Raw genomic sequence first — 17,619 nt, 5'->3', positions numbered from 1 at the left:
GTGGTGGGGTGTTTTTTGGGCACATTTACCCTTGCAGGGTGTGGTAATTTTAAAATTACCCCTTGTTAGGTATTTCATGTCCCAAGTGGGGTTTTTGCACCTAATTTCACACCTTTTGGGGGTGATTTCAAGTGAAACCACATTTCAGTGAGGTGTTTTGTTGTGAAAAGTACACCCCTATCAAGGTTCACGGTTGTGATTAGGAACCTAGTGGGGTGTTTTTGACTGAAAACCACATCTCTCTGGGGTGAGTGGATTTGCAAAATTAACCCTTGCGTGATATGAAATCAACCCAATTGGGGTGATTTTTTGTGATCCTGGACCTTGTGGGGTGATTTCAAGAGAAACAACACCTCTCTGGGATATTTTTTCCAACAGATTCACCCCTGTGAGGGTGTTTTTTTTAGAAAAATCACCCTGCTGTTTTTTGAGTATTCATTCTTTTTTCCACCCTAACATGTATGTGTATGTTTTGCACACACGTGTGTGGAATTGACAAGGATCTATATAAGAAAGTGGTCTCAAAAATGAAAAAAAAAACAACAAAACAAAACACAACCAATGCAAATGCACTACCCTTTTTTTACTCCAGAACAAGAATGGTGATCACTTCACTGCTGCCTCCTTTTCTGCCCACTTGAAGAGCGTGCTATATGGCCTTACGGGAAAGTTGGCTTCCATAAACATACTCAGAAGTTCCTTTATCACTTGGGCGTACGACAAATCGTGAGTTATTCTTAGTAATTCAGAGGGCACTTTTAGTCTTAAAATTAGGGAAGTTGAGTCAAGAGGTCAATATATTCTTTGACTCACATGAAACAGCTTAAAAACATAGGATTCCAATAATTTATTTTTCATCAATCAGTCCTATGCACTAGAATACTTGGTTTGCATCCGTGCGAAGAGATGGCTGGTAGTTTGCTCAAGCTAATTGAATCCCATGTCCATGTTGTTTGTTAAGTCTCTGACCTAAACAAAGTGTTTGTAAGTAGGCCACTTTCAGAATTATGCAAGAGCATTGATTGCTTATATTTTCTCTTGGGACCATTGTCAGTCTCAGGTGAAACTGGAAACAGTTATTATGCAATTCTTGGAGGGCAAACAGAGTGTTTTTCAGTCTTTGGTCAACTACCCTACAATAATTTCAGTTCTCTCATTACCCCCTCGAGTGTAATATTACATATCATGACTCAGACATTGTTCTATGATTTTAACAGGGACTGTACGGACTCTCTCAAGGCTTCGCTAGCATCTGCGCTCAGGCATTCGCGAAAACAAGCGCAACATACATACGATCGCCGCACAGCAAATCAGAAGAAACGAATGGCGGTCGACTTAGCCAGAGATTACGCAGAGGGCCGTCTGGATGAAGGGGAAACTGCAACCGATGGGGAACCAGAAGAGGGTGATGAGACAGTCAACAGGGGCGATTTCGTCGCCGTTGTATCAGAGGAAAGCACCTATCTGAAGCCGGTGGTTTACATTGGCCAGGTCAAGTCCATAAGACAAAAGAGGCGACGCTGTTATATTACAAACACATAGGCACCAACTTATATAAGCTTGAACTCTCGGTCGAAGAGTGGAAGGAAGACATTGACAGCCTTGTTCCTGTGGAATTGCAAGGCTCCAAAAAGCGAGGAGGTGTCTACAGACTCATGACTTCCACACGCACCATCCACAAGGCAGTGAAAGGGTAACTGTCTGTGCAGTCTTTCAGTCAAGCTCCAAACGGCGAAAAACCGTCTGATTTCCAAAAAACAGTTTCACTTCTCTAAGTCCAGAATCAATTCACAAAAGCTTCCACCCCACAATTTTTTCTCCTCTTGTGAACAGCATGAGAGCTTGACTGAAGGGTGCATGTTTTCAAACAAGAGGGCCTAGCAGAATAAGAATTAACTTAGTTGAAGCAAAATTGGTTGTCCCAGTTTCCCAAATTCAAGTGAATGACAGGCTGATTTTATACGTAGCCTTAGTAACTTGAAATAACATCACCTCCATCATTTGAGCCAGTAATTGCTTTATTGAGCCAGTTAAATTGACAGCACATATACAAAACAAATGCAAATGTTTATTCTTACTTGGAACAACGGCAATGGGCCATTTTACAGTTGTTTGCTCAGTGACCTGGCCTATGAATGGCTGCGAGGCTGCCGGTGACCTTGAATCGATACAGACCTAACTGCTTTTATCATGTAAATTGTGTTGTTGTGATTCAAATTAGTCTACATTAACATGAGAAAAGCACAAAGGTTTGTATCAAAACAGGGTCACTGGCAGCCTCGCTTCCATTCTAAAGCCAGGCAGCTTAGCTACAACTGTAGAATGGTCTATATTTTGCATGAAGTGAAAATGAAAAATCTTTGCATAATTATCTACAATGGCCACAGATGCTTGGCCTTGCAATGGAAGCATGAAATTTCCAGTTTTGAACCGTGCAAACGAGAGCCCATTGGCTCACAAGTTTTGTTTCAAGCTTGAGTGTTCATACACTCTGTTCAGTGATTAGGAAGCATATGAAATATATTAATAAACAGTGGTTGAGACCATAAGGTCTTTGTTGTCATGTATTCTTTTTAATTGACCAAATGCATAAATGGCGACCAAAATGCATTCTTTTGTTTATGTGCTAATGAGACTCACTAGCCTCGCTCTCAAGCAACATTTCTTTTGTATTTTGTCCATGCAATCGAGGCTACTAAGGCTAAATAGCACATAAACAAAAGAAAATTTTTTTGGCTGCCATTTATGCATTCGGTCTATGAACCGATTCAAAACTTTCTGACACACAGAGCAGGGCTGCAATCAAAGGACTTCATTCTCGATAACAAATAAAACAGGGCAATAAATACTCAGATACTCGCTGATCGATAACTAATTTTACTCTATAAAAGTTATTGTATGTACAGATACCAAACATGAGAGATATCATGCAAGGTTGAAATCTTAATGAGAGACTTGATGGCTTTTTTGGTTTTATTCCACATATGAACAAACAAATGAAATGAAATAATATCACCACAGTTTCAATTATTAGGAGAAAGGCAAGAGATAAGAAACTTAATACTTGTGTCCTGTAACTATGGTAACAGGTATTTCTGAGCAAGAAAAAAAAAATTCCTCACCTTAATATTGTGAGGAATGATAATTTTCAATAATTAGCTTTCTAGTTGTTCTGACACACAGAGCAGGGCTGCAATCAAAGGACTTCATTCTCGATAACAAATAAAACAGGGCAATAAATACTCAGATACTCGCTGATCGATAACTAATTTTACTCTATAAAAGTTATTGTATGTAGAGATACCAAACATGAGAGATATCATGCAAGGTTGAAATCTTAATGAGAGACTTGATGGCTTTTTTGGTTTTATTCCACATATGAACAAACAAATGAAATAAGAAACTTAATACTTGTGTCCTGTAACTATGGTAACAGGAATTTCTGAGCAAGAAAAAAAAACCTCACCTTAATATTGTGAGGAATGATAATTTTCAATAATTAGCTTTCTAGTTGTTGCTTTGGGAAGGTTAATTCTGAATGAAGAGTGCTTCATGTGTTTTTCACAGACACTAGCAGTTGAATAATGTTGTTCACACCTTAATGATACTGTACATTCAAGGTGGATGCCTTACAGGACCCTGTTTTACACAAGAAAGTCCATGTTATCAACAGGAAATTTGGATTGATTGTTTCAGTTGCCTAAATTTCTTGTCATTTATCTAAATGGAAAATAGGCTGTTCTGTTCCCGAAATTCAAACATCCTCACAATAGATAAGGATTCATGAGTTCCCAATGAAAGGCTAACAAGTATTAGTGGTTTTGGTTCCTTCCTAAAAAGGTGTGTCTCTCCTGGCAGGCCATAAATAATATTTACAATAATAATAATATTTATTCTAATTAACAATTATTGCAATATAAGTAAATGAAGAAAGACAGAAAGACATTGGCTGGCTAGAATTATTTATCGGTTGTTTTCAATCTAATCAAGGATGATGACGATAATAATGTCTTTATTCATCTACTTGTATACTTTAACAATAACACAACAATAATAATCAATATCTATAAAAAGTAAAGGGAGGAGTCAAGCACTGTTACAGTCAAGCTATGCAGTTGCATGTTTGCAGTGATGCATTTTGGGAAAAAATCTAAATGTAGAGCTGAAATATGTTTCTGCATGAACTAAGAAATTCAGAACTCTCAGTCTGAAGAATAAACAGTACAGCGGACAGAGCTTGACTGTAACGTGACAAGGTCTCTTTACTTATAATTATAGATATTGATTACTCTCCCCCGAATAAAATTCATCAACCCTCTCCCATTCCCCCTGCCCCGATGGCCGCCCGCGCCTCTTCCTGTACGAAAAATCCTGCCACGTGCTGTACCGCGCATGACGCCTCTATATCCCCCCCTTGCCCCCCGATTTCCGCCCCTACCGCGAATTCCACCCCTAGCCCCCCGACTTCCCCCCCTCCCGCTATCTACATGTTTTGGTTTGGTGGGGCACTGAGCCCTGATGTGCCCCTGTCCCCCACATCGCCAGCACCCTGAAAAAGAGAGAAAAAAGAATAGCCGTTGTATTGGCATGTAAAATGTTAATTGTGAACCGTTATCAGGTCACTGACCGTCGGCTGGTTCACTTTGCAAGTGAAGCTATGATCTTCGCAGTTAACTTGTAATGTTGAGATGATATCTGAAATAGATCCTAGCTTCACTTGATAAGTAGTCATGTGTAAATATAAAGAATATTCTATGCTTACTTGTGTACGGGTGTGGCTCCTTGGGGGGAACCTTTGTTGGGTCCTTTCCATCAGCCTTTTCTAGAAAACAGGAGTGATATAATTTCTTGCAGACTGTAGTTAAGCAAGTCAAACAGAAGTTGGCATTGTCACTGTTACGATGAAAAGCAAATGACAAATGATAGTAACTAGTTCAGTAATGTAATAAGGAAATGAATTTGTACCATTTTCTTTTTCTGGGATTCTGGTGTCACTCAAGGGTTGCGTCATCCCCTCCTGAGGGGACAACTCTTTGTGTGCTGTTTATAGAACAAATAAAACAGTTTACAAAAAGCAAGAAAGGAATGATGTTATTGTCTTCATTACATGGACTTTATTGCACATGCTTTATCCAGGCAAGGTTATCGCACACAGAGAAAGAATTGTATGGCATGACGTTCTCTCCCCATAACGAGGCACTTCAAAGAGGCCAATAAAAGCCTGTGCATTCAAAATTAATGCATCTGATTTTCCATCATGAATAATAAACCTATTTTTTGGACACCAGGTTTGTAGTAGGTTCAAATTTGTCAACTATGCCATAAATGGCAGTTTCCCCACTATCTAGTATACATTGCAGAATATCATCATGAGATATAGTGAAATGATGGTCCCCAATTTTAACAATTGAAATAGTTTCAGAAGATGTACCTTTGCATTGCTGGAAGAATAATAAATTACAATATTATATTAACGAGGCACTTCAATGCCAGTTCAGTCAAACGCACATGACAAGAAACATTGTTACTTCTAATATCAAGATCAAAGGGCTTACATGTAGCATCTGGTGGTGGTTCTAGTAAACAAAGAAAAAAGATTGATATTATTAGTATAATTACATGGAATGAACAGACTTTCTTCCAGTCACACAAGCATAAATTATTTAATTATTAGTCGTACTAATCAAATTGTGTTTGGAACATTTTCAAAGGTCACATACCAACTGGCATGATTGGTTGCTGGTGACTTTTCTCTGGAAGTAATGAGAAAGGAAAAGTTAGCTTTTCTCATAGATTATTTAATTATTGGTCGTACTAATGAAATGTCAAGGTAAGAGGCCCTCAAAGTGTTTAGAACATTTTCAAAGCTCACATACCAACTGAACAGGTCGGTTGCTGGTCACTTTTCTCTGGAAATAATGAGAAAGGAAAAGTTAGCTTTTCTCATAGATTATTTAATTATTGGTCGTACTAATCAAATGTCAAGGTAAGAGGCCTTCAAAGTGTTTGGAAATTTTTCAAAAATCACATACCAACTGACATAACTGCTTGCTGGTCACTTGTGTCTGGAAGTAATGAGAAAGGAAAAGTTAGCTTTTCACATCCTTGACTAAAGGCAATTCAAAGTTATTGTAAATGTGCATCAAATTATTTATAGACATCATTGGAGAATGTTTTGTTTCCTTGTGTTAAGTTTTTAGAGAATTTTACTGTTCACAGCTTGCAAATCACTCTTCACAAATAGCAAATGGTAATCCCCGATTTCGTATTTGAAATAGAAAAGCATTTAAATACCAGATAAAGGCGGTTCTGACATGGCTGTTTTGTTGCCATGGTAACCTGCTGGGTCAAGTCAATGACTACATCTGGTTGAGCGATTATTGCAGAACCCCAGGCCTTTAGTATCACAAGACAACAGCATTAGAGGGTTACTTTCGTCATAAATAAGACATTCATTCTCTTACTGATTTGCTGATTTGAGCCACCTTAAAGTTGTCGTTAATGAGGCCCTACCAGGGAGGGGCTGGGGCGTGTCGTTGATTCATTAAAACAATTGCTTCTGTTCCCTTGAACCCAAATTACTTTTTGATCCCTTCAATTGTATGAAGTTCCCTTGTTCCCTGAGATATGTTGTCGTCCTTCTCCGCGTCCCCAGTTCCCCAGTTCAAATAAGCTTCGTCAGTGAAACCACTGGCAAGGCGATAATGTGCCCCAAAAAGGCCAGTCATTTGCGTTTTCTCTCACTTGGAGATCATTCAGATTGAAATTATTATTAAAATCAGCTCAAGTACACGCAATAGCGCGTTCTATCGAGTGGCAAAGGTGGGAGATTTGGAAATGTACTGGAATGAACGAAGAAGTCTCACCGCCTTCAGAGGTACTACTGTTCGACAACGTGCCAAATCGTGTCGCTCACTTGACCGAATCTAACGAACAGTTTACGGTGGGAAAAGACAGGAAAGAAAGAAACCACATTAAGAGCATTTTAGCTACAGTTTTCTTACTTACTAGATTCCATCTTTTGGATGTTCGCACTTCCCTCTAGCTATATAATGGCGCTGTGTTTTGAAAATTCCGCTGCCTGTCGTTTCCTCCAATCGCATCCCTCGTACACAGGCTCCTTGCATTTCGGTCGATCGGTCGATCGCGATGTTTCTCGGCTTTGACTTCCGACAGGCTCCGGGAAATGTCGGAGATAATCTTCGGCTGTTTGGGAGAGAGGTTTTTGTGTCGGAATCGAAATTTCTGTTTTTTCCACAAAAAACTCGCTTTCGTGCCTCGTCCAAGGCCTTGCAACGAACAAACCATTTCCCAGGCATCCCCTCCCCGAGGAATAAAGAGTAATGGCTGACCCAGCGTGTTTAAAGAGGCTTTTGAGAGAAACCTTGATTCAGATGAAGATCGATGAAGGTATTTTCATATCAACTGCATTCGTGTGGCTCTTAACTTCAGCTCAATCTGGCTGCTAAGAGAAAATGCCATTCCTTCGCGGGATTTTAGGCTAAATAGAGTCGAGTGCATCTTGTTGTACTTATTTGTAAAGCTTCGCGCGTGCCGCAATTGCTACGCCATCCAAGCTTTCCCTTTTATTTTAATTGGTTTTTACTTTAGCGAAAGTTCATTATTACACTTTTCCGTTTCTTGGCGAAAGGAACTTGCTTGTCTTATGAGTACATTTGTAATGTTTTTCCCGCGAAACCGGCCCGTTTTCCCAATATCAACACAGCTGACAAGAACCCTAAAACAATTTAGCTTGGCATTTATGCTTAACAGTACAGTCTGGCATAAGCTAGGAGTTAAGGGCCATATTTCATTGCATATCATAGTTTGCTGTCGTTAATTCCGAAATTTAGTCGACCAATGGCCGCTGTGACGTTGAATGTAGTATTTAAGTCGAGCGCAATGTTTGGACAACTTTGAAAGCTTACTGCGAGCTTAACCAGTGGGCTTACAATGGCTCAATGACTGCTCGGAGTCTGGTCAGGAGCTCTTGACGTCATAGACACAGTGTCGACCTTGAAATCTTTTAAATAAGAGCCGTTAATTCCGAAATTTAGTCGACCAATGGCCGCTGTGACGTTGATTGTTTAGTATTTAAGTCGAGCGCAATGTTTGGACAACTTTGAAAGCTTACTGCGAGCTTAACCAGTGGGCTTACAATGGCTCAATGACTGCTCGGAGTCTGGTCAGGAGCTCTTGACGTCATAGACACAGTGTCGACCTTGAAATCTTTTAAATAAGAGCCGTTAATTCCGAAATTTACTCGACCAATGGCCACTGTGACGTTGATTGTTTAGTATTTAAGTCGAGCGCAATGTTTGGACAACTTTGAAAGCTTACTGCGAGCTTAACCAGTGGGCTTACAATGGCTCAATGACTGCTCGGAGTCTGGTCAGGAGCTCTTGACGTCATAGACACAGTGTCGACCTTGAAATCTTTTAAATAAGAGCCGTTAATTCCGAAATTTAGTCGACCAATGGCCGCTGTGACGTTGAATGTAGTATTTAAGTCGAGCGCAATGTTTGGACAACTTTGAAAGCTTACTGCGAGCTTAACCAGTGGGCTTACAATGGCTCAATGACTGCTCGGACTCTGGTCAGGAGCTCTTGACGTCATAGACACAGTGTCGACCTTGAAATCTTTTAAATAAGAGCCGTTAATTCCGAAATTTAGTCGACCAATGGCCGCTGTGACGTTGATTGTTTAGTATTTAAGTCGAGCGCAATGTTTGGACAACTTTGAAAGCTTACTGCGAGCTTAACCAGTGGGCTTACAATGGCTCAATGACTGCTCGGAGTCTGGTCAGGAGCTCTTGACGTCATAGACACAGTGTCGACCTTGAAATCTTTTAAATAAGAGCCGTTAATTCCGAAATTTACTCGACCAATGGCCACTGTGACGTTGATTGTTTAGTATTTAAGTCGAGCGCAATGTTTGGACAACTTTGAAAGCTTACTGCGAGCTTAACCAGTGGGCTTACAATGGCTCAATGACTGCTCGGAGTCTGGTCAGGAGCTCTTGACGTCATAGACACAGTGTCGACCTTGAAATCTTTTAAATAAGAGCCGTTAATTCCGAAATTTAGTCGACCAATGGCCGCTGTGACGTTGAATGTAGTATTTAAGTCGAGCGCAATGTTTGGACAACTTTGAAAGCTTACTGCGAGCTTAACCAGTGGGCTTACAATGGCTCAATGACTGCTCGGAGTCTGGTCAGGAGCTCTTGACGTCATAGACACAGTGTCGACCTTGAAATCTTTTAAATAAGAGCCGTTAATTCCGAAATTTACTCGACCAATGGCCGCTGTGACGTTGATTGTTTAGTATTTAAGTCGAGCGCAATGTTTGGACAACTTTGAAAGCTTACTGCGAGCTTAACCAGTGGGCTTACAATGGCTCAATGACTGCTCGGAGTCTGGTCAGGAGCTCTTGACGTCATAGACACAGTGTCGACCTTGAAATCTTTTAAATAAGAGCCGTTAATTCCGAAATTTAGTCGACCAATGGCCGCTGTGACGTTGATTGTTTAGTATTTAAGTCGAGCGCAATGTTTGGACAACTTTGAAAGCTTACTGCGAGCTTAACCAGTGGGCTTACAATGGCTCAATGACTGCTCGGAGTCTGGTCAGGAGCTCTTGACGTCATAGACACAGTGTCGACCTTGAAATCTTTTAAATAAGAGCCGTTAATTCCGAAATTTACTCGACCAATGGCCACTGTGACGTTGATTGTTTAGTATTTAAGTCGAGCGCAATGTTTGGACAACTTTGAAAGCTTACTGCGAGCTTAACCAGTGGGCTTACAATGGCTCAATGACTGCTCGGAGTCTGGTCAGGAGCTCTTGACGTCATAGACACAGTGTCGACCTTGAAATCTTTTAAATAAGAGCCGTTAATTCCGAAATTTACTCGACCAATGGCCGCTGTGACGTTGAATGTAGTATTTAAGTCGAGCGCAATGTTTGGACAACTTTGAAAGCTTACTGCGAGCTTAACCAGTGGGCTTACAATGGCTCAATGACTGCTCGGACTCTGGTCAGGAGCTCTTGACGTCATAGACACAGTGTCGACCTTGAAATCTTTTAAATAAGAGCCGTTAATTCCGAAATTTACTCGACCAATGGCCACTGTGACGTTGATTGTTTAGTATTTAAGTCGAGCGCAATGTTTGGACAACTTTGAAAGCTTACTGCGAGCTTAACCAGTGGGCTTACAATGGCTCAATGACTGCTCGGAGTCTGGTCAGGAGCTCTTGACGTCATAGACACAGTGTCGACCTTGAAATCTTTTAAATAAGAGCCGTTAATTCCGAAATTTACTCGACCAATGGCCGCTGTGACGTTGAATGTAGTATTTAAGTCGAGCGCAATGTTTGGACAACTTTGAAAGCTTACTGCGAGCTTAACCAGTGGGCTTACAATGGCTCAATGACTGCTCGGAGTCTGGTCAGGAGCTCTTGACGTCATAGACACAGTGTCGACCTTGAAATCTTTTAAATAAGAGCCGTTAATTCCGAAATTTACTCGACCAATGGCCACTGTGACGTTGATTGTTTAGTATTTAAGTCGAGCGCAATGTTTGGACAACTTTGAAAGCTTACTGCGAGCTTAACCAGTGGGCTTACAATGGCTCAATGACTGCTCGGAGTCTGGTCAGGAGCTCTTGACGTCATAGACACAGTGTCGACCTTGAAATCTTTTAAATAAGAGCCGTTAATTCCGAAATTTACTCGACCAATGGCCGCTGTGACGTTGAATGTAGTATTTAAGTCGAGCGCAATGTTTGGACAACTTTGAAAGCTTACTGCGAGCTTAACCAGTGGGCTTACAATGGCTCAATGACTGCTCGGACTCTGGTCAGGAGCTCTTGACGTCATAGACACAGTGTCGACCTTGAAATCTTTTAAATAAGAGCCGTTAATTCCGAAATTTACTCGACCAATGGCCGCTGTGACGTTGATTGTTTAGTATTTAAGTCGAGCGCAATGTTTGGACAACTTTGAAAGCTTACTGCGAGCTTAACCAGTGGGCTTACAATGGCTCAATGACTGCTCGGAGTCTGGTCAGGAGCTCTTGACGTCATAGACACAGTGTCGACCTTGAAATCTTTTAAATAAGAGCCGTTAATTCCGAAATTTAGTCGACCAATGGCCGCTGTGACGTTGATTGTTTAGTATTTAAGTCGAGCGCAATGTTTGGACAACTTTGAAAGCTTACTGCGAGCTTAACCAGTGGGCTTACAATGGCTCAATGACTGCTCGGAGTCTGGTCAGGAGCTCTTGACGTCATAGACACAGTGTCGACCTTGAAATCTTTTAAATAAGAGCCGTTAATTCCGAAATTTACTCGACCAATGGCCACTGTGACGTTGATTGTTTAGTATTTAAGTCGAGCGCAATGTTTGGACAACTTTGAAAGCTTACTGCGAGCTTAACCAGTGGGCTTACAATGGCTCAATGACTGCTCGGAGTCTGGTCAGGAGCTCTTGACGTCATAGACACAGTGTCGACCTTGAAATCTTTTAAATAAGAGCCGTTAATTCCGAAATTTAGTCGACCAATGGCCGCTGTGACGTTGAATGTAGTATTTAAGTCGAGCGCAATGTTTGGACAACTTTGAAAGCTTACTGCGAGCTTAACCAGTGGGCTTACAATGGCTCAATGACTGCTCGGAGTCTGGTCAGGAGCTCTTGACGTCATAGACACAGTGTCGACCTTGAAATCTTTTAAATAAGAGCCGTTAATTCCGAAATTTAGTCGACCAATGGCCGCTGTGACGTTGATTGTTTAGTATTTAAGTCGAGCGCAATGTTTGGACAACTTTGAAAGCTTACTGCGAGCTTAACCAGTGGGCTTACAATGGCTCAATGACTGCTCGGAGTCTGGTCAGGAGCTCTTGACGTCATAGACACAGTGTCGACCTTGAAATCTTTTAAATAAGAGCCGTTAATTCCGAAATTTAGTCGACCAATGGCCGCTGTGACGTTGATTGTTTAGTATTTAAGTCGAGCGCAATGTTTGGACAACTTTGAAAGCTTACTGCGAGCTTAACCAGTGGGCTTACAATGGCTCAATGACTGCTCGGAGTCTGGTCAGGAGCTCTTGACGTCATAGACACAGTGTCGACCTTGAAATCTTTTAAATAAGAGCCGTTAATTCCGAAATTTACTCGACCAATGGCCACTGTGACGTTGATTGTTTAGTATTTAAGTCGAGCGCAATGTTTGGACAACTTTGAAAGCTTACTGCGAGCTTAACCAGTGGGCTTACAATGGCTCAATGACTGCTCGGAGTCTGGTCAGGAGCTCTTGACGTCATAGACACAGTGTCGACCTTGAAATCTTTTAAATAAGAGCCGTTAATTCCGAAATTTACTCGACCAATGGCCGCTGTGACGTTGAATGTAGTATTTAAGTCGAGCGCAATGTTTGGACAACTTTGAAAGCTTACTGCGAGCTTAACCAGTGGGCTTACAATGGCTCAATGACTGCTCGGACTCTGGTCAGGAGCTCTTGACGTCATAGACACAGTGTCGACCTTGAAATCTTTTAAATAAGAGCCGTTAATTCCGAAATTTACTCGACCAATGGCCACTGTGACGTTGATTGTTTAGTATTTAAGTCGAGCGCAATGTTTGGACAACTTTGAAAGCTTACTGCGAGCTTAACCAGTGGGCTTACAATGGCTCAATGACTGCTCGGAGTCTGGTCAGGAGCTCTTGACGTCATAGACACAGTGTCGACCTTGAAATCTTTTAAATAAGAGCCGTTAATTCCGAAATTTACTCGACCAATGGCCGCTGTGACGTTGAATGTAGTATTTAAGTCGAGCGCAATGTTTGGACAACTTTGAAAGCTTACTGCGAGCTTAACCAGTGGGCTTACAATGGCTCAATGACTGCTCGGAGTCTGGTCAGGAGCTCTTGACGTCATAGACACAGTGTCGACCTTGAAATCTTTTAAATAAGAGCCGTTAATTCCGAAATTTACTCGACCAATGGCCGCTGTGACGTTGAATGTAGTATTTAAGTCGAGCGCAATGTTTGGACAACTTTGAAAGCTTACTGCGAGCTTAACCAGTGGGCTTACAATGGCTCAATGACTGCTCGGACTCTGGTCAGGAGCTCTTGACGTCATAGACACAGTGTCGACCTTGAAATCTTTTAAATAAGAGCCGTTAATTCCGAAATTTACTCGACCAATGGCCACTGTGACGTTGATTGTTTAGTATTTAAGTCGAGCGCAATGTTTGGACAACTTTGAAAGCTTACTGCGAGCTTAACCAGTGGGCTTACAATGGCTCAATGACTGCTCGGAGTCTGGTCAGGAGCTCTTGACGTCATAGACACAGTGTCGACCTTGAAATCTTTTAAATAAGAGCCGTTAATTCCGAAATTTACTCGACCAATGGCCGCTGTGACGTTGATTGTTTAGTATTTAAGTCGAGCGCAATGTTTGGACAACTTTGAAAGCTTACTGCGAGCTTAACCAGTGGGCTTACAATGGCTCAATGACTGCTCGGAGTCTGGTCAGGAGCTCTTGACGTCATAGACACAGTGTCGACCTTGAAATCTTTTAAATAAGAGCCGTTAATTCCGAAATTTACTCGACCAATGGCCACTGTGACGTTGATTGTTTAGTATTTAAGTCGAGCGCAATGTTTGGACAACTTTGAAAGCTTACTGCGAGCTTAACCAGTGGGCTTACAATGGCTCAATGACTGCTCGGAGTCTGGTCAGGAGCTCTTGACGTCATAGACACAGTGTCGACCTTGAAATCTTTTAAATAAGAGCCGTTAATTCCGAAATTTAGTCGACCAATGGCCGCTGTGACGTTGAATGTAGTATTTAAGTCGAGCGCAATGTTTGGACAACTTTGAAAGCTTACTGCGAGCTTAACCAGTGGGCTTACAATGGCTCAATGACTGCTCGGACTCTGGTCAGGAGCTCTTGACGTCATAGACACAGTGTCGACCTTGAAATCTTTTAAATAAGAGCCGTTAATTCCGAAATTTAGTCGACCAATGGCCGCTGTGACGTTGATTGTTTAGTATTTAAGTCGAGCGCAATGTTTGGACAACTTTGAAAGCTTACTGCGAGCTTAACCAGTGGGCTTACAATGGCTCAATGACTGCTCGGAGTCTGGTCAGGAGCTCTTGACGTCATAGACACAGTGTCGACCTTGAAATCTTTTAAATAAGAGCCGTTAATTCCGAAATTTACTCGACCAATGGCCACTGTGACGTTGATTGTTTAGTATTTAAGTCGAGCGCAATGTTTGGACAACTTTGAAAGCTTACTGCGAGCTTAACCAGTGGGCTTACAATGGCTCAATGACTGCTCGGAGTCTGGTCAGGAGCTCTTGACGTCATAGACACAGTGTCGACCTTGAAATCTTTTAAATAAGAGCCGTTAATTCCGAAATTTAGTCGACCAATGGCCGCTGTGACGTTGAATGTAGTATTTAAGTCGAGCGCAATGTTTGGACAACTTTGAAAGCTTACTGCGAGCTTAACCAGTGGGCTTACAATGGCTCAATGACTGCTCGGAGTCTGGTCAGGAGCTCTTGACGTCATAGACACAGTGTCGACCTTGAAATCTTTTAAATAAGAGCCGTTAATTCCGAAATTTACTCGACCAATGGCCGCTGTGACGTTGATTGTTTAGTATTTAAGTCGAGCGCAATGTTTGGACAACTTTGAAAGCTTACTGCGAGCTTAACCAGTGGGCTTACAATGGCTCAATGACTGCTCGGAGTCTGGTCAGGAGCTCTTGACGTCATAGACACAGTGTCGACCTTGAAATCTTTTAAATAAGAGCCGTTAATTCCGAAATTTAGTCGACCAATGGCCGCTGTGACGTTGATTGTTTAGTATTTAAGTCGAGCGCAATGTTTGGACAACTTTGAAAGCTTACTGCGAGCTTAACCAGTGGGCTTACAATGGCTCAATGACTGCTCGGAGTCTGGTCAGGAGCTCTTGACGTCATAGACACAGTGTCGACCTTGAAATCTTTTAAATAAGAGCCGTTAATTCCGAAATTTACTCGACCAATGGCCACTGTGACGTTGATTGTTTAGTATTTAAGTCGAGCGCAATGTTTGGACAACTTTGAAAGCTTACTGCGAGCTTAACCAGTGGGCTTACAATGGCTCAATGACTGCTCGGAGTCTGGTCAGGAGCTCTTGACGTCATAGACACAGTGTCGACCTTGAAATCTTTTAAATAAGAGCCGTTAATTCCGAAATTTACTCGACCAATGGCCGCTGTGACGTTGAATGTAGTATTTAAGTCGAGCGCAATGTTTGGACAACTTTGAAAGCTTACTGCGAGCTTAACCAGTGGGCTTACAATGGCTCAATGACTGCTCGGACTCTGGTCAGGAGCTCTTGACGTCATAGACACAGTGTCGACCTTGAAATCTTTTAAATAAGAGCCGTTAATTCCGAAATTTACTCGACCAATGGCCACTGTGACGTTGATTGTTTAGTATTTAAGTCGAGCGCAATGTTTGGACAACTTTGAAAGCTTACTGCGAGCTTAACCAGTGGGCTTACAATGGCTCAATGACTGCTCGGAGTCTGGTCAGGAGCTCTTGACGTCATAGACACAGTGTCGACCTTGAAATCTTTTAAATAAGAGCCGTTAATTCCGAAATTTACTCGACCAATGGCCGCTGTGACGTTGAATGTAGTATTTAAGTCGAGCGCAATGTTTGGACAACTTTGAAAGCTTACTGCGAGCTTAACCAGTGGGCTTACAATGGCTCAATGACTGCTCGGAGTCTGGTCAGGAGCTCTTGACGTCATAGACACAGTGTCGACCTTGAAATCTTTTAAATAAGAGCCGTTAATTCCGAAATTTACTCGACCAATGGCCACTGTGACGTTGATTGTTTAGTATTTAAGTCGAGCGCAATGTTTGGACAACTTTGAAAGCTTACTGCGAGCTTAACCAGTGGGCTTACAATGGCTCAATGACTGCTCGGAGTCTGGTCAGGAGCTCTTGACGTCATAGACACAGTGTCGACCTTGAAATCTTTTAAATAAGAGCCGTTAATTCCGAAATTTACTCGACCAATGGCCGCTGTGACGTTGAATGTAGTATTTAAGTCGAGCGCAATGTTTGGACAACTTTGAAAGCTTACTGCGAGCTTAACCAGTGGGCTTACAATGGCTCAATGACTGCTCGGACTCTGGTCAGGAGCTCTTGACGTCATAGACACAGTGTCGACCTTGAAATCTTTTAAATAAGAGCCGTTAATTCCGAAATTTACTCGACCAATGGCCGCTGTGACGTTGATTGTTTAGTATTTAAGTCGAGCGCAATGTTTGGACAACTTTGAAAGCTTACTGCGAGCTTAACCAGTGGGCTTACAATGGCTCAATGACTGCTCGGAGTCTGGTCAGGAGCTCTTGACGTCATAGACACAGTGTCGACCTTGAAATCTTTTAAATAAGAGCCGTTAATTCCGAAATTTAGTCGACCAATGGCCGCTGTGACGTTGATTGTTTAGTATTTAAGTCGAGCGCAATGTTTGGACAACTTTGAAAGCTTACTGCGAGCTTAACCAGTGGGCTTACAATGGCTCAATGACTGCTCGGAGTCTGGTCAGGAGCTCTTGACGTCATAGACACAGTGTCGACCTTGAAATCTTTTAAATAAGAGCCGTTAATTCCGAAATTTACTCGACCAATGGCCACTGTGACGTTGATTGTTTAGTATTTAAGTCGAGCGCAATGTTTGGACAACTTTGAAAGCTTACTGCGAGCTTAACCAGTGGGCTTACAATGGCTCAATGACTGCTCGGAGTCTGGTCAGGAGCTCTTGACGTCATAGACACAGTGTCGACCTTGAAATCTTTTAAATAAGAGCCGTTAATTCCGAAATTTAGTCGACCAATGGCCGCTGTGACGTTGAATGTAGTATTTAAGTCGAGCGCAATGTTTGGACAACTTTGAAAGCTTACTGCGAGCTTAACCAGTGGGCTTACAATGGCTCAATGACTGCTCGGAGTCTGGTCAGGAGCTCTTGACGTCATAGACACAGTGTCGACCTTGAAATCTTTTAAATAAGAGCCGTTAATTCCGAAATTTAGTCGACCAATGGCCGCTGTGACGTTGATTGTTTAGTATTTAAGTCGAGCGCAATGTTTGGACAACTTTGAAAGCTTACTGCGAGCTTAACCAGTGGGCTTACAATGGCTCAATGACTGCTCGGAGTCTGGTCAGGAGCTCTTGACGTCATAGACACAGTGTCGACCTTGAAATCTTTTAAATAAGAGCCGTTAATTCCGAAATTTACTCGACCAATGGCCACTGTGACGTTGATTGTTTAGTATTTAAGTCGAGCGCAATGTTTGGACAACTTTGAAAGCTTACTGCGAGCTTAACCAGTGGGCTTACAATGGCTCAATGACTGCTCGGAGTCTGGTCAGGAGCTCTTGACGTCATAGACACAGTGTCGACCTTGAAATCTTTTAAATAAGAGCCGTTAATTCCGAAATTTAGTCGACCAATGGCCGCTGTGACGTTGAATGTAGTATTTAAGTCGAGCGCAATGTTTGGACAACTTTGAAAGCTTACTGCGAGCTTAACCAGTGGGCTTACAATGGCTCAATGACTGC

The 17,619-nt window shown here is 42.0% G+C and overlaps 1 protein-coding gene and 1 pseudogene across 1 annotated transcript; one reads left to right on the top strand and one right to left on the bottom strand.

Annotated features, from left to right (window-relative positions):
• Positions 1–512: 512 nt before the first annotated feature.
• On the top strand, positions 513–2,549 carry LOC138035379 (uncharacterized; annotated as a pseudogene).
• On the bottom strand, positions 2,001–7,077 carry LOC138035377 (guanyl-specific ribonuclease pgl-1-like). Its single transcript, XM_068882081.1, has 8 exons — positions 7,009–7,077; positions 6,033–6,065; positions 5,877–5,909; positions 5,721–5,753; positions 5,556–5,576; positions 4,966–5,040; positions 4,763–4,822; positions 2,001–4,549 (listed from the first exon to the last, which is right to left on the bottom strand). The coding sequence occupies exons 1-8, from the start codon at positions 7,016–7,018 to the stop codon at positions 4,263–4,265; spliced, it is 552 nt and encodes a 183-aa protein (XP_068738182.1). The 5' UTR covers positions 7,019–7,077; the 3' UTR covers positions 2,001–4,262.
• Between the last annotated feature and the right edge of the window lie 10,542 nt (positions 7,078–17,619).

This window comes from Montipora capricornis, unplaced genomic scaffold, assembly GCF_036669925.1.
Source record: "Montipora capricornis isolate CH-2021 unplaced genomic scaffold, ASM3666992v2 scaffold_363, whole genome shotgun sequence".
NCBI lineage: Eukaryota > Metazoa > Cnidaria > Anthozoa > Scleractinia > Acroporidae > Montipora > Montipora capricornis.
Note: the sequence above shows the minus strand (reverse complement) of the source record. Positions and strands in the feature narration are given on the sequence as shown.